Here is a 23,778-nt window from a genome sequence, read left to right on the forward strand (position 1 = left end):
CTGGTGGATCGGCGGCTCCCATAACCTATTGCGGCTAATGCTCGCCTGTATTGGTGGAAACATTTCTGGCACCTCCCTCATTGATGTCGGTGGTGATTTGTGCCACTGTCACTCTCTGATTGGCTGAAACAATGCGAAACAGACATCGATGGCCACTTTCATCCACCATCTTTCTCCACTCAGAGCTGTCCACAATGAGATGACATTCCAGAAATGGCATATTCCTGATACACTCTTGATACTGTCAAATAGGCACAGTGCAATTTCTGTACCACCTCTGTGATAGTGACCCATGCATCGGGCACTCACTATCATCCCTCTTTAAAAGTCTGTTAACTCACGCCGTTTATCCATACTGACATCGAATTACCGTCTACGTGAATGCAGTGATGCAGTGTACCTATATACCTGCCAAGCGGTGGGTTCGTCCACTAGAGCGATGACAGCATTGCATTGCCAAGGAACCCCATGAATTCTGTCCTGTAAGCCATAGAGTGCAAGGAAACCCAAGGCTTTTGCTGCACCAGGCAAAAAATACATAAAATAAACTAGCTATTTGACTCCCTCATCACATAGGTACATATCCAGCTGTCCTTTAAATCTCCCCAAGCTGTAAGCCTCAGCCACCTATGGTGGCAACTTATTCCATTAATCTGCAACTTCTTGTCTAACAAAAAATTCCTGTAATCCAGTCTAAACATCTTCCCCATAATTTGAATTTATGGCAGCTAGTTCTGGAATCACTTATAAGAATGAAAATTTCACCTTCTTTAGTTTTACTTTCTCCTCTTGGAGCCATATACACCTCAATTAGGTCTCCTCTAAGTTGCCTAGTTACCAAACTCTGTAGCCGACATATTTAAAGTTTTTCTTATTTGATCGTCGTTTTTCTGATCTGTCCAGGGCACACTGCTGTTCTCTGGACCCTTTCAAGAGGCTCAACGTCTTTTTTTAGGTGCAGTCTCCATACTTGACACAGTATTCCAAGTGTGGTCATACAATTGACTTATACAGTGGGATTATGATCTTCCTATTTGTACACACAAATGTTTGATAAATCATTGACAAGACATCATGGACCCCCCTCCCCCATTGCCAACCGTCTACACTGTTCGGAGAATTTCATGCCTTGCTGTATCGTAACTCCAAAATCCCCTTCTTTCGCTACTGTTTTCAATTCATCTCCACCAAGTGTATAAATTATATTGGGGTTACTATTCCCCAGTTTTGCTGCATTAAAACATTACACCTGTACAAGCATGTATGAATTTCTCCAGTCTCTGGATTCAAAACCAGACCTCCTATAACAAGTGATGAGTGGTAAAATCGCTACTACACTGCCATGGAGGACCTCCAAATTACATTGCTGTTTTGAATGCCAAACTATCATGTTCAGTTACAATATTAATAAGCTGCCTAATAGCTTCATATCAAACTGCTTGTGCCTCTGTCAAGAGCAGTAAAAAAACTAAGGAATTCAATGTTAGAAGTGCAGGATGATATAAATAAAATCTGATTTTATTTTCATTATTTTTACCTAAAACGTTTTTTGAAAATAATAATACAGGATCTCTTCCTAATATATACTTTTAAGCAAGTTAAGAAAAAAAAAAAAAAAGTGGGAGGGACTGTACTGGCAGCCAACACTACAAGTTTCTAATTTTGCTTTATAACAATCAATCCCTTATGTGTTAAAATCTTTTTTTAGAAAACTACCATTTCAATAAAAAATTATACATTTTGGTGTTATAGTATTTGTGTAATAATTCTTATTGGAGAAGGAAAAAATGAGAAACATAAGAAACAAAAAATGAGAAATACAAATTTGATTGGATACTATGATGTGGTTACAAAGGAACTGATTTCAGGAAAGTTTTTGACACTGTTGCGCATGGAAGACTACAAATTGGAGCAGAATGCTATTCAGGGTAAGTTGCTACAATGGATAAAAGGGTGATTGAGTGGGAGAAGACAGAGAGTGGTAATCAATGGACTAATGTTATTAGAGGAGTGCCACAGGGTTCAGTGTTGGGTCCACTGTTGTTTTTTAAATTTATCAATGATATTGATGAAGGTATATCAGGTTTAGTGTCGAAGTTTGCAGATGATACAAAGGTTGGCAGAGATGTTAATGACACTAAAGACAGTATGCTACTGCAACAGGATCTAGAAAAGTTAGGCAGATGGGCTGAGAAATGGCAACTGAAGTTTAACATTGACAAATGCAAAGTACTGCATATGGGTAGAAGAACCCCCAGAGGAATGTGCCATCTGCGTGGTACTAAACTTAGGGTGGTAGAAAATGAAAAAGACTTGGGAGTAATTGTGCAGTCAGATATGAAGTTTTCTGAGCAATGCAGACAGACTGCAAAAGCAGGTCATGGGGTTTTGTCAATGATATACAGGAATTTTGCTAGCAGGGAAAAGCAGGTGATTATTCCTTTGCATAAGCAATTGGCAGGCCACACCTTGAGTACTGCATATAGGTCTGGAGGCCTCATTTTAGGAAGGATGTAGATTTGCTTGAGAATGTACAGAGAAGGGCAACAAGATTGGTGAGGGGAATGAAAGGATCCTCTTACCAAGAGAGGCTTAAGTTCTGCAAATTGCAGCGGCTGGAAACTAGGCACCTGCGAGGTTATCTGATTGAGGTGTATAAGGCCTTGAATGGGTTGAGCATGCTGAATTCTGATAGGATACTTCCACTTACTCAAATTACAAACCTAAGGGGGCATAAATTCAAATTGAGGAAAGACAGTTGTAGAATGTATATGCAGAAATTTGCCTTTAGTCAGCGGGTGATTAATTGTTAGAACAAACTTCCATCTGTCATTGTGTCCAGTTACTCCTTGAAATAAATTCAAGGAGTAACTGGACAAACTTTTAGAGGGAATGGTTGTGTGATTTTTTTTTTTTTTTTTTTTTTTTTGACTGATGCTACATAAGCTCATACGCTTGCTTTCTTGCATCAGATCCTTCTATTACTATTACTACTATTACAAATTCTCTCACTCTCCAATAAGCAATATACCAGACTCCAATGTGATCAATTACATTACAAAATTGTCACCACTGGTACTATAATAACAGTTTATTTGTAGAAAATAATATCATTACAGTATCTTTTATCAATGCACATTTCATAAACTTTCATAAACTTTAAGATTTCCAAATAAAAAACACCACTAATAACCATGTTATAAGCAGCTATATGCTCAATGTGAAAATCAGTTCACTGATTTTTATATTATAAGAAGTATTGTTAGAATAACAATGCTTCTAATATAAAAATACAATTATTATCATTATGAAAATGGCATTTTGCCACCACAATGTTTATATAATTACTGTATGGGGAAAAACTTCAATGGGAACCAATAGTAAATGCCAACACTTTACATTTCTGATTTTGAGACTCTACCGAACACTAGGATGAACAACGAATTTACAGTAACTAACCTTAAGCAGAAATTTCTACTGGTTGCCACACCATAAATACCTAAATTTAGCACACAAAATCAAAAGCATTTTAAATGACCACATTTACTGGACCATAAGACACTTCTTCCTCTAAAAAGTTACTGTAACTTAAAATGTTTAAATGTTGCCTAAAATCTCCCTGTGTCTTATGGTCCAAAGGTATACCAGGTGTATACCTTTGGACCATGGCTGGAGACTATACTGTCAAAATGTCCAGGTGACCTTCTGAAATTGCTACCTCTCAGAGTGTAACAAAGTTAAGATCACACATAATGCAGGCAACAAAAAGAACAGTTGTGAAATTAAATATGCAGTTAGCAGTTAGTCTAGGAGGCCTTAGCTAATTGCCACCACACCAGACATCTCAATTAACACTAGTATTTGTGTGAGGAGTAGACTAAATGGATGGATGCACCAAACTTCGATTTCACACCACCAGTGGGATGAATGAAGAAACTGACAATTTCATAGTTGTGAGTGAATGGGTGAAAAACTCATGGGCGTTAGTGAAACATGAGACAGTCTCCAAGTCTTTCAAGAAATGTGGCATTAGCAATTCCCTTAATGGTACTGAAGATGACACACTCTTTGAAGAAAGTGAAAGTTCAGACCATAGTGTTAGTATTGACTAGTGTAACAATAGCAATGACAAATTTTTGGTAAATAAAAGCTTCATTCTACAATGACATTTTGTTTGGTAAGCACTTGTGAATCTGTGTTTTAAATATATGCAACAAAATATTTTTTCCCAAAATTTGTCTTATAAAATGTGGGTGCCTTATGGTTTTTCCATATGTTATTATATTCTATTAACTATTTTTAACTTACAATTACTATTATGAATATGATATTTTAGCATTACAGAATCAACATATTTGAATGGAAAAACAATTAAATGCAAAACATAAATGCTTATACAGGTAGTTCTCAACTTTATGAGTTAATTCATTCCTAGCGTGTGCTCGTAAAGCAAAAAGTTGTGGAGTGAGAATTCATTTCCCATAGACATAATGTTAAAAACAGGGGTTATGTTTTCAACAATAAAATTTGACCACAGTAATGTTAAATAAAGGTCAACAAAACAATAGTCTATGCTTAAACAATGATTTATTTATCCAAAGAAATGAAAACAGCCTTAAAATCAAGCAAATTATAATAATAAAGAAATTATTTTTGTCATACAAACGTTAAAGAATGTTTATTCTTCATCATCACCCACTGATAATGATGAAGAATAATGCGATCACGTTTGCTTATGATCTCATATTTTTTAAATAAATAAATAAATCTTTATTTGTCCTACCAAGACACATACATGTTACACTGGTGAGAAAGAAATTCCTTTCACGGCAGTATATGCCAGGGGATTTACATGTAATACAATATAAAGGGATAAAAACATATATTTGATTAGATTTACATATAATACAACATAAAGGAATATAACAATACCACCAATGAATGCACTATATACGTGGTACACTTGTTCACATAAGCACAGCATTGAGTCACATAGCTATTTCAGAATGCACAGAACTGTTAGGCGACAGTAGCCTGAGAGAACCACAACACGGTTTGTTTCCTGTACTTCGGATCTTCTATTAGTCTTTCGAGGTCAATTCCAATTTGAGACAAGCTGTGGACTGATTCCAAAGCCTTGGCTGGTATCAACCTATTGGCTATCTTCAGCCTATTAGCTTTCATCCTCAGGGATTTATTACTCTTAAGCCAGATAGCAGGATGTGCCACTCACAAAGCTGCCAGAAGCACGGTGATGTTATCACACCAGTCATCTTGAATGTGGTTATCAGTTGTTTCCAGGCAATAATGACTGGTAAACACTGTATTTTCAGCTGTTCTGCAAGTTGTGTGGATCTTAATTGATTGGGGGAGATGGTGTTTACTGTTGGCCCACTTCAGCAGCCAGAATTCAGTCACATATATACTCCTAATATGGGTAGGGGTGGCTGATGCCCACAATTCGCCACCATACAATATGGCTGAATACACTGTTGTTGTTATATATCTTGCAGTTGTCACAGTTTGTTTCACGTGCAAGAGGTGTTGTTTAGTTATCCAACATAGATAGGTTAATCTATTTAAAAGCCCATCAACATGGGCTGTGAATGTAAGTTTGGTGTCAAATATTATTCTCAGATCTCTACGAGTTGTGACAATTGGGATAGGTGTCCAATTTAGTTCTGGATATACAAGTGTAAATGATTTTTTGAGAGAGTACACCATCATTACAATCTTCTGTGGATTTAGGGCTAGGCCAAATTTTTCTATATTAATAGCTCCATAATCTTATGACTGATCTGGTCACACACTGCACTATTAGACAAGGCTGGTCGGATGGTTGTCAATATCTTAATATCATCTGCAAATGTGTATACATCATCCCTGCCCTCACAGAAAGGGATCATCATTGCAGTAACAGGAGTCCGGATAAGGCGCCACCTTGTGGAACTCCTGCGTGGACTGGTCGTTGGAGGATCTGACTGTCTGTATGAAAATAAATGAATCAACAAGTTAGTAGGGACTGCAGGAACTTCAGGTTTCTTTTTATTTGGAAGGCATGCTGCAGCAGACAGTAGGGCATGTACATTGAGACTATCGAAGGCGGCCTTTATATCAGCATATATTATTGCAACTTCATTTCCTGCTTAGAAAACATTCAGCATCACAGTCTGCACTGTAAGGAGGTTCGTTATAGTTGACCTGTTAGATGTAATGGAATGAATTTGTTGAGGCTGACTAGCCAGAATCTGATGCATCAACTTTGGGAGTAGAACTTTCTCCAGTATATACTGGAGAAAGCTGTAGATGCAATAGATATAGGCCTATAGCACTCCATGTGGTTAGGGTTTGAAATTTTTGGCATAGCAATGACAGCATATTTATTCCAGTTTTCAGGGAAAATTTTATTAACAAGTATAGAGTTATAAATAGCTTGCAGTGGTTCAATTAGGTATGGGCTGAGACACTTCACCATGAAGTGAGCAACCCTATCGACTCCAGCTGTCTTAGTGGCCTTGAGGGAGTTAATGCTCTGTATCATAACCAACAAATAATAACCGACTCCAGCTAATTATCATCCAACAGAACAGATCAGTCACAGGTTGTGGATCCTCCTTTGATCCACAACCTGTGACTAATAACGTATGTTGGAAAATCTACTGATGTGGTCCATCCAAGCTTCACCGTCAATTCGCTGATATGTGTCATTCCTGTGCCGACACCGAGGTAGCTTTCCCTTGTCAAGTGTATCGTTCATGTAGGTGTTGATTGCTTTAGATTTTTCCCTATTAAATCTTGCTCTGGCAAATGAGTAGTTAATTCTATCTTGTGTATCATTTGATAGTTTCCATTTCCTGTGCAGAGTTTGCTTTATTTTAAACAGGACAGTTAGGCTCATGTTCCACCAGGCTCTCGATCTTGATGAGATCTTGACAAGTTTGGGAGCGAAAAATTATGCAACAGAGTTGATCCAACTAGTTAAGAGAGATGTTTCGAGTAAGGCGTCACATGCGATGGAATTGCCTACTCACGTGCGAGTAGGCAATTCCATCGGATACAGCAGCAGCATATAGGCATTTATTCGGGTCCAGAAAGGCTGGTGAAGTCACAAGCTGGCTCTTGCATTTGTCGTTAACATTGAAATCAATGTAGAGTAGCATTATTAAGGACAGCGACTGCAGTGTGATCGGACAGAAAAAATGTTTCTGGAGGTACATCAACTAGACATTTACCAGAAGACATAATCAGGTCTAGCCTATTTTCACCTCTTGTAGGCTGGTCATTGATAAGAGAAATGAAGCATGGCTGCAGCCTATTTAACATGGTGTCCAGCAGGTTACTGAGCTGTAGTGGAAGATTGAAATCTCCACATATTATATGGGTGGCTGACACATGTAGTTTGTTGAGAAGCCAGTCTACTACATTATTTATCAATTGTAGATTAGGAACCGGAGGAATGTAGACGACTGCTATATTCAATATTCACGAGTGCAGTGTGGACTTTTATTGTGACAATTATTAAGTTCTGAATCTGAGTAAGAAACAGAGATCATCTGAAACCCATTATCACACACAAACAGGGCTACTCCTCCATCCCTCATATTAATTCTCGATGTGAAGTAAGCCTCGTATCCAGCAGAATCCACAGCAAGTAGGGACTCGATGTGGCTGTAGCCAGGTCTCGTTGAGACAGCATTAGCAAAGGCACATGATGCAAGAAATCAAATCAAGAAAACTTATATAGCATCGGCCAAAAAAACCCTTATTTCACCCATCCACTCGCTCCAAATGTTTGTCAAGTTCTGCCTTGAATCTATTTAAGCTATCAACTTCTACAACGACAGATGGAAGTTTGTATCAGCAATCAACCACCTGCTGGCTAAAAGCAAACTTCTGCACATCTATCCTACAACCATCTTTCCTCAATTTGAATTTATGCCCTCTCAAGCGATTATTCTGAGCAAGAAGAAGAATCCTACCGCACTGAGCATGCTCAAACCATTCAAGGCTTTATACACCTCAATCAGATCACCTTACAGGTGCCTATTCTTCAGACACTGTAATTTGCAAAACTTAAGCCTTTCTTTGTAAGAGCAACCCTTTATTCCATTCACTAATCTTGTTGCCCTTCTCTGTACTCGTTCCAACAGCTCTATATCCTTCTTAAAATCAGGCCTCCAGACCTGTATATCAAGGTATACAGGTCTGACCATTGCCTTATACCAGGGGATAATCACCTACTTATCCCTGCTAGAAAAATTCCTGTATATCATTGACAAGACACCATGAGCTACTCTTGCAGACCATCTGCACAGCTCAGAAAACTTCATATCTGCCTGCACAATTACCCCCAGGTCCTTTTCATTCTCTACCACTGTCAGTGTGGTACCACAGAATTCATACGTTACTCTGGGATTACTGCTTCCCATATGTAGTACTTTACATTTGTCAACATTAAACTTCATTTGCCACCTCTCAGCCAATCTGCTCAACTTTTCTAGATCATGTTGCAGCAGTGTACCGTCATTAGTGTCATTAACAACCCTGCCAACCTTCATATCATCTGCACATGGAAGACTGCTGCACAAATTGGAGCAGTGTGGCATTGGAGGCAAGTTGCTGCTATGGATAAAGGGGTGGTTGAGGGGGAGAAGACAGAGAGTGGTAATCAATGGACACTGCTCATCGTGGACTAATGTTATTAGTGGAGTCCCTCAGGGTTCAGTATTGGGGCCTTTATTGTTTTCTGTATTTATAAATGATATTGATGATGGTATATCAGGCTTAATGTCCAAGTTTGCAGACGATACGAAGGTTGGCAGGGTTGTCAAGGACACTACTGACACTATGCTGCTGCAACAGGATTTGGAAAGGTTGAGCAGATGGGCTTCGAGGTGGCAAATGAAGTTTAACATTGACAAATGTAAAGTACTACATATGGGAAACAGCAACCCCAGAGCAACGTATCAACTCTGTGGTACTACACTGACAGTGGTAGAGAATGAAAGGGACCTGGGGGTGGTGGTGCAGGCAGATATGAAGTTCTCTGAGCAGTGCAGACGAGCTGCAAGAGTAGCTCATGGTGTATTGTCAATGATATATAGGAATTTTTCTAGCAGGGATAAGGAGGTGATTATTCCCTTGTATAAGGCAATGGTCAGGCCACACCTAGAGTACTGTATACAGGCCTGGAGGCCTCATTTCAGGAAGGATGTAGAGCTGCTGGAACGAGTACAGAGAAGGGCAACTAGATTGGTGAATGGGACAAAGGGGTTCTCTTACGAAGAAAGGCTTAAGTTTTGCAAATTACAGTGTCTGGAAACTAGGCACCAGCGGGGTGATCTGATAGAGGTGTACAAAGCCTTGAATGGTTTGAGCATGCTCAATGCTGATGGGATTCTTCCTCTAGCTCAGAAAAAACACCTGAGAGGGCATAAATTCAAATTGAGGAAAGACAGATGTAGGATAGATGTGCGGAAGTTTGCCTTTAGCCAGCGGGTGGTTGGTGGGTGGAACAGACTTCCATCCCTTGTCGTGGAAGTTGATAGCCTAAATAAGTTTAAGGCTCAGCTGGACAGGTATTTCGAACGAACAGAGGGGTGAAGTGGAAGTGGTTATTTTTATTTATTTATGTTACTTTTTTTTTTTTTTTTTTTTTTTTTTGGCTGATGCTGCATAAGCTTGCTTTCTTGCATCAAATGCCTCTACTAATGCTAATGCTAATGCTAATGCTAATGCAAACATGGACATTAAGCCTGATATACCATCATCAATATCATTTATAAATACAGAAAACAACAATGGACCCAACACTGAACCCTGAGGGACTCCACTAATAACATTAGTCCACGATCAGCAGTGTCCATTGATTACCACTCTCTGTCTTCTCTCCCTTTATCCATAGCAGCAATTTGCCTCCAATGCCACACTACTCCAATTTGTGCAGCAGTCTTCCATGTGCAACAGTATCAAAGGCTTTTTTAAGATCCAAATATGTGATATCAAAGTTATTCACTGCATCCAGTTCCTTTGTGACAACATCATAGTATTCAATCAAACTGGTCAGGCAAGACTTTCCCTTAACAAAACTATGCTGTGTCCGAGCTATAACTGAAGTTTTGTCTAGATGATCCTGCAGTGCTTCTTTAACCAATGCCTCCATTAATGTTCCTGGAACAGGTTAAACTAACAAGTCTATAATTACTTGTGTTGCCCTTTGATCCTCCTTTGTGAATTGGGGTCACATTTGCACATCTCCAGTCCATGGGTATTCCCCCTCCCCCTGAGTCCAAAGAAGCTCTCAAAATTATGGCTAAGGGTTTGCTTACTTCCTTTGCTGCCTCCTTTAATATAACCGGATAGATCCCGTCCACCCCAGGTACCTTTTTAAGTTTATCTTCAACAATTTCTCCTCCGCTTTCCTCTTAGTTATTACAAAATCATCCAGCTCACTGCCAGAGTTTAACTCACCTCTGGCATTCCCCCTCCCTGAATAACTCTTCATGGGTAAATGTAGATGCAAAATACTCATTTAGTTTATTAGCCACCTGAGCAGGATCATCAACAGTTGAACATCAATATCCAGTGGACCAATCTGATTCATCCCTTTCCTTCTAGAGTTTACATAGGTAAAGAACTCTTTTCTGTTTTTCTTTGCATCCTTTGTCAAGGATTTCTCTTAATCTGCCTTTGCCTGCCTAATCTCCTTTGTGACTTGGTTACAGACCAGCTTATATCTATCATAGGCTTCCATGTCACCCATTAATTTTTACGTATCCCATGCATTTTTCTTCTCTGCCACATGTCTCATTAGTTCATCTGTCATCCATTTAGACCTAAACCTTGAACAATATTTCTTAGTTGGTATGTAAAGCCTAGTAGCTTCCAAGATGAATTCTTTGAATGCTACTCATTTTGAATTTGCTGTTGGTAACATCATCAGTTGGTCCCACTGTATAGAATTTAAATACTGTCTCAGACCACCATAGTCACCTTTACGAAAGCAAAAACCCTTCCCTTTAACCCTGATGGTATTTACTCTTTGAGTAAATCCCACTTCAGCACACTGTGATCACTGCCACCTAGTGGTTCCTTTATCTGCAGATTCTTAATGCATGAAGAATCACTACTAATAATCAGATCAAGAGTATTACTCCCTCTAGTTGCCTACCGAACATGCTGATGTAGAAAACAATCATCCAATAAATCACAAAAGCCTTGCTAGTGTGCGAGTGACCAACCCACAAATTCCAGTCAATATCTGGGAAATTAAAATCCCCCATTATAAGACTCTCTGATTTACTGGCCCACTCTATTTCTCTGTACAGTTCCTTATTATACTCATCAGAGTCATTAGGCCTATAACATCCTCCTACTCTCAATTTTGATCTCTCAATGCTTATGTCACACCAAACTGACTCAACACTGCACTGTCCAGCGATGTCGACTGGCTTCACTTTCTTGGATTTTATGTGTTTCTTAGCTAAGTATAACCCCTCCTCTCTTCCTATCTTGTCTATCCTTCCTGTACACATTGTACTCCTCAAATTCCAGTTCTGCATTCCTTATATATCTGTGTGACACCACGTCTCTGATATCCCAACAATATCTGCCTTTGATGTTCTGAGCAATACCTCAAATTCGTTAAATTTATTTACCGAACTCCTAGCATTGGTGTACATAAGTATACATGCACCTGTTCCTATTGTTAGCTACACTAACACAACCCATGTGTTTACTTGTACTGCAATGACTCCCAGCAGTCTCTGAAATACCCTGGATCTTGTTTTCCAGGCTGCTGCTCATTCCAATAGAAACAGTGCAAGAATCACTTTCACCTCTGCCAGTGGCTACTGTTAATATATTAGTCCTTGTATCCCCCCAAGCTAGCAGTTTTCCGACCCACCTAACACTGCCTCGATAGCATCAGCAAATATTCTTGCACCCTTTCTATTTAAGTGCATCCCATCCCTGTAGAAGCAGTCTCTCCTTTTAACAAGTACAGACCAGGCTGAAAAAAATTCTACCCCTTGAGCTTTGCACAATCTTTTCACGGCCGAATTGATTGACAAGGCTCTCATCATATACTCCCTCCTTTCGTGTCTGGGCAGAGAATTGCAGACACTTTCAAATTCAACCGTAATTCATGGCATTTTTTCAACAGTGACCTTTACTTGTTAAGTAATTCCGCCGGTCTCCTACTCTTAATATCATTAGTGCCATTGTGTACAACAATATCACGTTTTGTGCCCTTAAAAGATGATATCTGCTCTACAAAGATGCATCAACCTTTGCCGGGGCAAAGGTTGATGCATCTTTGTAGCATCTGATCAGATTTAGTATGTAAGAATGTATTCTATATAATAAATAACCTGATTTAACTGTTTGTGGCAACACAGGAGAACAGAACATTAGTATGACGTTGCATGTGGATATTAAATTGCCATCCTTTTTAGTCTTAATTCATTTGTCATATGTAACTTTCTGATCTTTAAGCTCCGCAACAATTTCCTCTTCTGAGATGGTCAACAAGTCCTACTGTGACAACAAATCCCCTGGAGGTATTCAGAGAAGCATGAGGAGTGACTGCAACTGAGAGTCCACCAAATTTTTTTTAACAGCTGCTCTGAATGTCTCAATTACAATGTTTCTATTAGAAGATCCCCAGATTGAAGTCTCTTAACCATTTTTTAGAGCCAGCTACTGCCTCAATACTCTTCTATACAAGACGGTTTGCTTAATGGTTGTGCACACGGTGAATGCATAATGAGGAAAGATGATATTTCTAATATAGTTGGGGAAGGATGTTATGTGGTGTTTTCCCATAGAATTATACTTTTAGTAATGATCTCTTATACCAAGTGAATATTAAGATAGTTTATTCAGTTAATAACTAAATTCCTATATATTAAGTGATGTTTCAGGAACCTTGCTGGTACCCATCATCAGACCATTACAACAGTAAGGCCCCCTGCTTATCGAATTCTCAATCCTTACCATGTATTCTCTCAGAATACACAGTAGTGATGATGGGTACCAGCATTGTTCCTGAACCATCACCTTAATGTACAGGAATTTAGCTATTAACTGAATAAACTATCTTAATATTTATGTGGTATAAGAGTGGTCATTTCTAAAAGTATAATTCTACGATATATATCCTACAAAGATAAGTCTTTTTATAATTCTTTTAGCCTGTGAAGGCTCATCGACCTTTTCATGCATTCTTCCTTGATTAGAGTGTGCTTGCTCCATTAATGGATAACTAATGTATTCCACGTTTTGCTCCTTTTAGCCATGAACGTTTACTTTATACCCACATTTCCAGCCCTGCTATGTGGAGGCCGCGGCGGTGCCACCAGTGAACAAGTGGCTGTTGAAATTGGTTTGGTTAGTAAAGAAGTTAATAAATATAATACGAAAAGCAAGATGAATTTCCTTCCTGGATTCTTACTTGAAACCTTTTAAGTACAGAAACACTTTTAGTAAACTGAGGAGAGAAAAGCACTAGAATTAACAAAACTAGATCACTTTGAAAGAGTACTCTATAACATTACAGTAGAAAAATACTTGGATGCTATCGTTTGACACTCAGGCCTGTTACTTTTGTTAATGACATGTAGAGGACATTGTACAGTTTCAGAATTAAACAACCCATGAAATGTCTTTCACTCAATACAAGATTCTACCATATATAATATTTAATATAAAAAAAATAACAAAAAGAACCAGACCTTAAAGAAGACTTCATGGATATCATTTCTGCTTCATATGTTGCTCTGCATTCTGAAAGTAAAAAGGAAAAAAAAAAAAAAAAACAACAACATTACATACTATGCTAAAAAATCATAGGCCAATTCTGATTTACAATATTATTTAATCTTTTACTTTGAGCTCAGAACTAACATTGAAGATTTTGGTTTACAGATTAGCATTACTATTAGTATTTGAATGGCCAAACTTGCCAAAAAAAAAAAAAAAAAAAAAAAAACAAAACCTGCTGCATCTGGAGAAAAAAATCCCCAATGTTATGCAGTAAGTACTAGCCAATTCTTCCTCCTTATATTCTGCTTCACTCTCAACCTCAGTGACCCAGGGAAGTAATTTACTTCAGCAGTCAACAGTTCATTGGCCAAAGGAATACTTCCAACGATCCAAGATCCAGTCTACTGATACTCCCCTCCTTCATGTTACATTATTGGTCTCTCTCTCTCTCTCTCTCTCTCTCTCTCTCTCTCTCTCTCTCTCTCTCTCTCTCTCTCTCCTCCCTACATCCCGCACCCCTTTCACTCCCCAACCAATAGTAATATACCTCCCTCATTTTCCCTTTACTCATCCAACTTGAGCCTTTTTTTTGAATCTACCTCATATATGAGGTAGGTTCAAAAAAATATTTGTATTTACCCAGAAGTAATTGTTATAGAAAGATGAAATTTTGGATACCTTGAAATCTCTACAGCAACCAAACAAATATCGATTTCAATATTGTAATTCATTTTTTCATTTGCAGCGACAATTCATTTTTTCTGTTTGTGGAGAAATCTGCTTAGGTTACAGTGTTTGCACATTTGTATAGATTTTTATTTTATTTTATTTTTTTATTTTATTAATAAAAAGATACACAACAGGTAACCATTAACAGTGTATCTGAGATCAGATCAATAAACATAATAACAATAATGTGAAATCCTACAGGACGATAAACATTGATACAAATTCAAACAATAAAGCATATGTACAAAAGAGGATTGTATTAAGTTAAGTTACCGGTAAAACAAGTAATAATTAATCCGTTAGAGAATAGAAAAATAATATAACAAATAATAAGCTACAATAATTAGATGTGAGCTAGTCACTTTGCAGTTTAAGTGAAGAGGCAAACTTGTGGATGGAGTTCATCAGTGATTGGGAGTTGTCAAAGAAGTCAATGCGAGATTCATTTGCTGATTTGCTGATTCTGTTCAGTGGACTGAACTTCATTAAGTCCGTGTTGGCAGAGTCAAGGCGAAACGGTGTAAGGTTCCTGACTTGTCTACAGGGAGCATTGAAGTTTATTTTACTCAGGATATCAGATGCTTCATAAATTCCAGTGATTACTTTGGCTAGGAGGGCGATGTCAGCAGTAACTCTTCTAGTGCACAGAGGCCTTAGATGAAAGTAATCACACAGTGATTCATAATACACTGAGTGATAGAATAGAGGATTGCGGTACGTAAGGTAACGGATAAAGTTTTTTTGGACTGCTTCAATTTTGTTAGTTAAAGTCTTTGTGTGAGGATTCCAGATGGGGGAACTGAATTCAAGGATTGGCAGTACAATAGTTTTATAAAGGATAACCGCATATCTGTAGTTTTTGAACTTGTATGTGTTCCGTTTGATGAATCCCAGTGTTTTGAATGCTTTGCTGGTGATTTTATGGACATGGGCATCGAATTTAGCACTGCTGGAAAAGAGAATCCCTAAGTCGTTAACTTGGTCACACCTTTCGATGATCACAGAGTTAATACTATACTCCGTATTCATTAGTTGTGGAGATCTGCAAGATGAGAAAGAGATAACTTTGCACTTCGCGGGGTTAGCAGACAAGCCATTCAGAGATAGCCACAGAGAGAATTTATTGAGAGCACATTGAAGTTGTTGAGAATCGGTAGTCTCCTTCACTGCTGAGTAGATCTTAAGATCATCTGCATAGAGAGCAACTTGAACATTGGAGGTGTAGATGAAAGAAGGAAGATCATTTACGAAAACAATGAAGAGAAGAGGACCTAAGTGAGAGCCTTGTGGTACTCCGCTTAGTGGTATAAAACAGTCTGAGTTCACTTGATCGATGATAACGCTCAAGGAACGATGCGTAATATAGCTGCGTAGCCATGAGAGCAAAGGGTCACGGATGCCATACAGCTTAAGTTTTTCCAGAAGTTGTTCGTGCGGGACTTTATCAAATGCCTTAGATATGTCTGTGTAGACTGCATCAACTTGTAGGTGGTTATCAAGAGCTTCAGAGGTGTATTGCCAGAAAGGAAGTAAATTTGTGACTACTGACTTGCCACTGCAGAAACCATGTTGATTCTGATCGATAAAAGGCTTGAAGAATTCGAAGAGATGTTTGTGCACTGCTGTGTCGAAGAGTTTAGCCAGGCTGTTTTGCAAGGTTATGGGTCTGTAATCGCATACGTCATTTTTATCACCTTTTTTGAAAATAGGAACTATATTGACCTGCTTAAAGTGATTAGGATACTTCCCCAGCCTGAGAGACAGGTTGAAGATCCGCAGTATGAGGGGTTTCAATGTAGTGACAGTCCTTTTCCAAAATAGGCCTGGAATGTCATCTGGGCCTCTAGTATAGTCATTTTTCATGCTTTTTAATGCCGAGTTTAAATCTTCATCAGTGATAAAGAGATTAATGAGGATATCATCTTTAACAGGTGTGAAGTCAGGAAATGAGGCAGGTCTCAATGTATCATTTGTTTGAATTCTAGAAAAGTGTTTGGCAAACTCTTGAGCAATACTGAATTCGTCAGATAAGAGAATTCCATCTGCGTTTCGGAGTTGTAACTTTCTACTGGTTATGTTCTTATGCTTCATGAAATTCCAGAATGGTTTGATATCTCTGTGAGTAAGCAGACTATCCTGAACTGACTCTGTATACATGTTGTAGGAGTTTAATATGAGAGTTTTCACTCTCATATTAAATAAAAATAATAAAAATAAAATAAAATAAATAAAAATAATTCGATTATTTTTGCTCTTCATTTAACTTTGCATTGCGGAATTTTATTCCACTGCGCAGTAAACGCAGTAAACACAATTTAGAAATAAACACAGTCGTGTATGTAGGTCACTAAACCGAAACCCTACAGCATAAGTAACGAAGCAACAACTCTCTTATTAATGCTACGTGTGTGTGTGTGTGTGTGTGTGTGTACATGTGAGGCTTTGATTATGCAAAGCCATTACTTGTTGGTTGTTTACTACTGAGTGCAAATTGGTTTCACTGCAAACAATTCCTCAATATTGGAAGTGCGTTTGCTACAATGTACATACCATCTTGAAAGTCAACGAAAAGTCTAAAAGTAAACTCCCGACAAGCTCCAATGAACTGTTTGGGTGAGATGAAGAAAATGAGAAAATCTTGGGTTTTAAAAGGTGAATGGCCTTTAGAAAAGGTTTTCATTTCCTTCCACACTAGCAGTAATTCTGTAACTGTGTATATTCAGGTCCGATTTTACCTATTTGTAGGAATTTAAACCCTGGCGCTTGAGATCAGCGAACTCAAACCCTGGGGACTGCGTAGGTAGCACCGTTCTCACTCCACTAAGTGGACGAGGCCCGGGTTCAAATCTCGTCAATGACGCGAGGAACTTAGTGGTCTCAGACGTAGATAACAACGTTTGTTTTTCCTTGAAATGGTTTTTCCTAGAGAAAAGCAGACAAATAGACCAAAGAAAAACACATGCAATTTATGGACATAATGCATCTGGGCTTGAGTCCGACTTGGATGGCCCAAATATGAACTCAGACCCTAGTGAAGAGATATTCAAAAATTCTAACTTCTACAAAGGACAGTCAAAGAACTGCTACAAAATTGGCCAGCAGCAGTGTATTAAGAGGTGGCAAAAATGTGTCATTTTGTCCTTTGAAGATAATTCTAATGTGGAAACAACCTCAGTACATGATGAAGAAATCCCAGGACACCCAGCAACTGCTGTAACAGAAGAGAGTATTGAAAAAATTGAGGCATTAATCTTGGAAGATTGCCGTATTAGCATCAAAGAACTAGCTGCAGAGCTCCAAATTAGTGTAGGGTCTGGGGAGAACATTGTCCATCAACAGTTGGATACAAGTAAAATGTCTGTTAGATGGGTTCCCAGACTTCTGAGCCCTAACAAGAAATAAAGGGCACAATGTGCACATGAAATGTTGTGAATGTGCAAGGAAAAACTGAAATGTTGCCACATCCTGCTTATTCCCCCAACCTTGCACTTTCAGATTTCTTCTTCTTCTTTACTGCCCTGAAGTCCTTTCTTCGTGGAAAACAGTTTGCTGATGATGATGAGGTGATTTCTGCTGCCTAGTTGTGGTTTATCGAAGGACTTCTACAAAGGACAGTCAAAGAACTGCTACAAAATTGGCCAGCAGCAGTGTATTAAGAGGTGGCAAAAATGTGTCATTTTGTCCTTTGAAAATTTGAAAATTTGAGATGTTGTTGTTATTTGGTTTTTAGGAGCATTAGCAACTAAGGCCATATTGCTCCGGGATATGCGGTGGTCATTCCCTGACCTTTCCGCATCCTCCGTATTTGGTGGTGACGGGCTCGAACACCGGTCTAAGAAAATTTGACAATTTGAAAATTTGAATATGTTTAAAAAGTGTAAAATTTCAGAATAAGGGCACCTTCGGGGATTCAAAGTGCTGTTATTTTTATTTTTCCATTATCTAGAAAGTTTTATTTTTAATACATTTAATGCAGAAATAATGAGGCTAAATAAGAAAGAGAGAGATTAAGAATGCAATTTTATTTACTGCATATAAAAAACATAAACATGTTGACAATCCAAAGTTATATTTTGCCATTAATATATTCCTACCTACTTACTTAGTATAGTATATTATATAATATTGTCGATTAATCAGTAAACTCTATTAACCTTGTTAAACTTCACTGTCAATTAAATTGTACTTTTCAAATAAATACATATAACGACTTAGATTTTACAAATGTAACATAATAATTAATATATAACTTGATACGGAAGTTATATAAACGGAACTCATAGATAATACTCGATACTGAAAAATATAAATAGATATATAGTGTTATAGCAGTGTTGGGATACAAGTTTAGGGTTATAATTTTGTACTGAAATTGAAATTTTATTGAAATTGTTATGTTAGTTAGTTTTTAGGAGCATTAGCAGCTAAGGCCATATTGCTCCGGGGACATGGTGGATGCCCTCATAGGATCTAAATTGAGGGGCCCCCCATCAAGCTCTCAGCTGCCCACATCAACGTCAGAGCTTGCACTTGATCATCATGCAACACAGTGGCAACCCCCACTGTGTTGCGTGATGCAACACAGTGGGGGGTTGCCAACCAACACATTCAACTTCCAAGGCAGAATGTGCTGGTCCCACAGGAACTAGTAGTTGTTGGTGACTCTACTGTCAGGGAAACAGGAAACATGGTATGTAAAAAGGATAGTAGTAGTAGTAGTAGTAGTAGTGGCACATGATGCAAGAAAGCAAGTGTAGGAGCTTATGCAGCATCAGCCAAAAAAAAAAAAAAAAAAAAATCACACCATTCCCTCCAAATGCCTGTCCAGTTCCTCCTTAAATTTATTTAACCTATCAACTTCCACAACGACAGATGGAAGTTTGTTCCAGCAATTAACCACCCGCTGGCTAAAGGCAAATTTCCGCACATCTATTCACATCTATTCTACGTAGGTGGAACAGAACCAGGGTATGTCTCCCAGGGGCAAAGGTTGATGACGTAGAGTGGATATCACCTTTTAAGGGCACAAAAGGTGATATTGTTGTACACGTTGGCACTAATGATATTAAGAGTAGGAGACTGGCGGAATTACTTAGCAAGTAAAGGTCACTGCTGAAAAAATGCCATGAATTACAGTTGAATTTGAAAGTGTCTGCAATTCTGCCCAGACACGATAGGAGGGAGTATAAGATGAAAGCCTTGTCGATCAATTCGGCCGTGAAAAGATTGTGCAAAGCTCAAGGGGTAGAATTTTTTTCAGCCTGGTCTGTACTTGTTAACAGGAGAGACTGCTTCTGCAGAGATGGGATGCACTTAAATAGAAAGGGTGAAAGAATATTTGCTGATGCTATTGAGGCAGTGTTAGGTGGGTCGGAAAACTGCTAGCTTGGGGGAGATTTTTTTTTGATTTTTTGATTTGGTAGTTGTTGGCGCATCGGCTTCTGTGGCCATATTGCACCTCCCAAGGTTTTTGCAGTACTTTGATCCAAGCCCGAGGCGGGAATCGAACCCGCGACCTTTGGGTTGCCGGGCAGGTACTTTACCCACTCGGCTAGCCCGGCCGGCTTGGGGGAGATACAAGGACTAATATATTAACAGTAGCCACTGGCAGAGGTGAAAGTGATTCTTGCACTGTTTCTATTGGAATGAGCAGCAGCCTGGAAAACAAGATCCGGGGTATTTCAGAGACTGCTGGGAGTCACTGCAGTACAAGTAAACACATGGGTTGTGTTAGTGTAGCTAAGAATAGGAACAGGTGCATGTATACTTGCATGTACACCAAAGCTAGGAGTTCGGTAAATAAATTTGATGAATTTGAGTTATTGCTCAAAACCTCAAAGGCAGATATTGTTGGCATATCGGAGATGTGGTGGAGGTGTTATGCTATTAGTTAAGAAACACAAAATCCAAGGAAGTGAAGCCAGTCGACACTGCTGGACAGTGCATTGTCGATTCAGCTTGGTGTGATATAAGCACTGGGAGATCAAAATTGAGAGTGGGAGTGTGCTATAGGCCTAATAGCTCTGATTAGTATAATAAGGAACTGTACACGGAAATAGTGAGCCAGTAAATCAGAGAATCTTATAATGGGGGATTTTAATTTCCCAGATATTGACTGGAATTTGTGGGTTGGTCACTCACACACTAGCAAGGCTTTTGTGGATTTATTGGATGATTGTTTTCTAAATCAGCATGTTCGGGAGGTAACTAGAGGGAGTAATACTCTTGATCTGATTATCAATAGTGATTCTTCATGCATTAAGAATCTGCAGATAAAGGAACCAAAAGGTGGCAGTGATCACAGTGTGCTGAAGTGGGATTTACTCAAAGAGGTAACTACCATCAGGGGTAAAGGGAAGGGTTTTTGCTTTCGTAAAGGCGAATATGATGGTCTGAGACAGTATTTAAGTTCTATACAGTGGGACCAACTGATGATGTTACCAACAGCAAATTCAAAATGGGTAGCATTCAAAGAATTCATCTTGGAAGCTACTAGGCTTTCCATACCAACTAAGAAATATTGTTCAGGGTTTAGGCCTAAATGGATGTCAGATGGACTAATGAGACATGTGGCAGAGAAGAAAAATGCATGAGATACATATAAATTAATGGGTGACATGGAAGCCTATGATAGATATAAGCTGGTCTGTAACCAAGTCACAAAGGAGATTAGGCAGGCAAAGGCAGATTAAGAGAAATCCTTGACAAAGGATACAAAGAAAAACAGAAAAGAGTTCTTTACCTATGAAAACTCCAGAAGAAAAGGGATAAATCAGATTGGTCCACTGGATATTGATGGTTCAACTGTTAATGATCCTGCTCAGGTGGATAACAAACTAAACGAGTATTTTGCATTTACATTCACACATGAGGAATTATTCAGGAAGGGGAATGCCAGAGGTGAAGTAAACTCTGGCAGTGAGCTAGATGATTTTGTAATAACTAAGAGAAAAGCGGAGGAGAATTTGTTGAGGATAAACATAAAAAAGGCACCCGGGGTGAATGGAATCTATCCAGTTATATTAAAGGAGGAAGCAAAGGAAGTAAGCAAACCCTTAGCCATAATTATGAGGGCTTCTTTGGACTCAGGGGAGATATCCATAGACTGGAGATGGGCAAATGTGAAAGGCGGATCAAAGGCTGACACAAGTAATTATAGACTTGTGAGTTTAACTTCTGTTCCAGGAAAATTAATGGAGGCACTGGTTAAAGAAGCACTGCAAGATCATCTAGACAAGTCTTCGTTTATATCTCGGACACAGCATGGTTTTGTTAAGGGAAAGTCTTGCCTGACCAATTTGATTGGATACTGTGATGCAGTCATAAAAGAACTGGATGCAGGGAATAACTTTGATATTATATACTTGGATCTTAGAAAGTCTTTTGATACTGTTACACATGGAGACTGCTGCACAAATTGGAGCAGTGTGGCATTCAAGGCAAATTGCTGCTATGGATAAAGGGATGGTTGAGGGAGAGAAGACAGAGAATGGTAATCAATGGACACTGCTCATTGTGGACTAATGTTATTAGTGGAGTCCCTCAGGGTTCAGTGTTGGGTCCATTGTTGTTTTCTGTATTTATAAATGATATTGATGATGGTATATCAAGCTTAATGTCCAATTTTGCAGATGATACAAATGTTGGCAGGGTTGTTAAGGACACTACTGACAGTATGCTGCTGCAGCAGGATCTGGAAAGATTGAGCAGATGGGCTGAGAGGTGGCAAATGAAGTTTGACAAATGTAAAGTACTACATATGAAAAACAGTAAACTCAGGCAATGTATCAACTCTGTGGTACTACACTGACAGTGATAGAGAATGAAAAGGACCTGGGGGTAATTGTGCAGGCAAATATGAAGTTTTCTGAGCAGTGCAGACAGGTGCAAGAGTAGCTCATGGTGTCTTGTCAATGATATATAGGAATTTTTCTATCAAGGATGAGGAGGTGATTATTCCCTTGTATAAAGCAATGGTCAGGCCACACCTTGAGTACTGTATACAGGTCTGGAGGCCTCATTTCAAGAAGGATGTAGAGCTGCTGGAACGAGTACAGAGAAGGGCAACAAGATTAGTGAATGGAATAAAGGGTTGCTCTTACGAAAAAAGGCTTAAATTTTGCAAATTACAGTGTTTCTTGAAAAATAGGCACCGGGGAGGTGATCTGATAGAGGTGTATAAAGCCTTGAATGGTTTGAGCATGCTTAATGCTGATGGGATTCTTCCACTTGCTCAGAATAATCACTTGAGAGGGCATAAATTCAAATTGAGAAAAGACAGATGTAGGATAGATGTGCGGAAATTTGCCTTTAGACAGCGGATAGTTGGTTGGTGGAACAGGCTTCCATCCCTTGTTGAGGAAGTTGATAGCCTAAATAAATTTAAGGCTCAGCTGGACAGGTATTTCGAACAAACAGAGGGGTGAAAAGGGAGTGGTTTTTTTTTTTTTTTTTTTTGGCTGATGCTGCATAAGCTTGCTTTCTTGCATCATATGCCTCTACTAATGCTACTCCCCATTCTATTTTCTTTATTATGATCAAGGTTAGTCTGCATGGGTAGCAGACTAAACTTGATCCTCACACCGGGTCGAAAAGGCCCAGGTTCAAATCCAGTCGATGACACGAGCAGCTTATATGGCCATTTTTCACTGTGGCTGAGCTAGTCAGTCTCAGACATAGAGAGCAAGGTTTTCCCCCTGGAACTAGGGGTTTTTCGTCCAGCAAAGCAGCAAATCAACCAGAAAACACACGCAATTTACAGACACAATACACACGAATAGATGAATTAACCTTCAGGTGACCCTAATGTAATAGTTTGGATTATATCAAGTTTGTCACTAAGCTTTAATGTTGTTATTCTTTTCTTCTCTGTATAAGGTAGGCACCTCCATAGCCAGGTGGGCAGGTGCGGCAGTGCGTAGTACATGCTTCTTGATTAGACTGGGGTTCGAGCCTGTGACCACCAAATACGGAGGATGTGGAAAGGTCAGGGAATGGCCACCGCATATCCCCGGAGTAATATGGCCTTAGTTGCTAATACTCCTAAAAGCCAAACAACAACTGTATAAGGTTTATTAACTTTAGAAGCCATAGTGAGGATTTTAATTTAAAATAAATGTAAAAAAGCGGTATACAGGCAACTCCCGTATAGCACGGTACTTCTACAACATGATTTCGCTCTAACACGGTTTGAGAATTGCGACAATCCTCGCACAACACGATACTTATATAACATGGTTTCGCTCTAACACAGTTTGAGAACTGTGGAAAATCTCATATAACACG

General features: G+C 38.9%; 1 protein-coding gene across 1 annotated transcript in view; it reads right to left on the reverse strand.

The window, feature by feature from the left end:
• LOC150076266 (GRIP1-associated protein 1-like) overlaps window positions 1-23,778 on the reverse strand; it is a 370,153-nt gene that overhangs the window by 261,748 nt on the left and 84,627 nt on the right. The window contains exon 6 of the mRNA XM_090387422.1: window positions 13,734-13,785. Coding sequence (XP_090243548.1) covers window positions 13,734-13,785 — 52 coding nt within the window. The remainder of the gene's footprint in view (window positions 1-13,733; window positions 13,786-23,778) is intronic.

Source organism: Mastigoproctus giganteus, chromosome 13, assembly GCF_048544385.1.
Source record: "Mastigoproctus giganteus isolate SK-2022 chromosome 13, ASM4854438v1, whole genome shotgun sequence".
In the NCBI taxonomy this organism is placed as follows: domain Eukaryota; kingdom Metazoa; phylum Arthropoda; class Arachnida; order Uropygi; family Thelyphonidae; genus Mastigoproctus; species Mastigoproctus giganteus.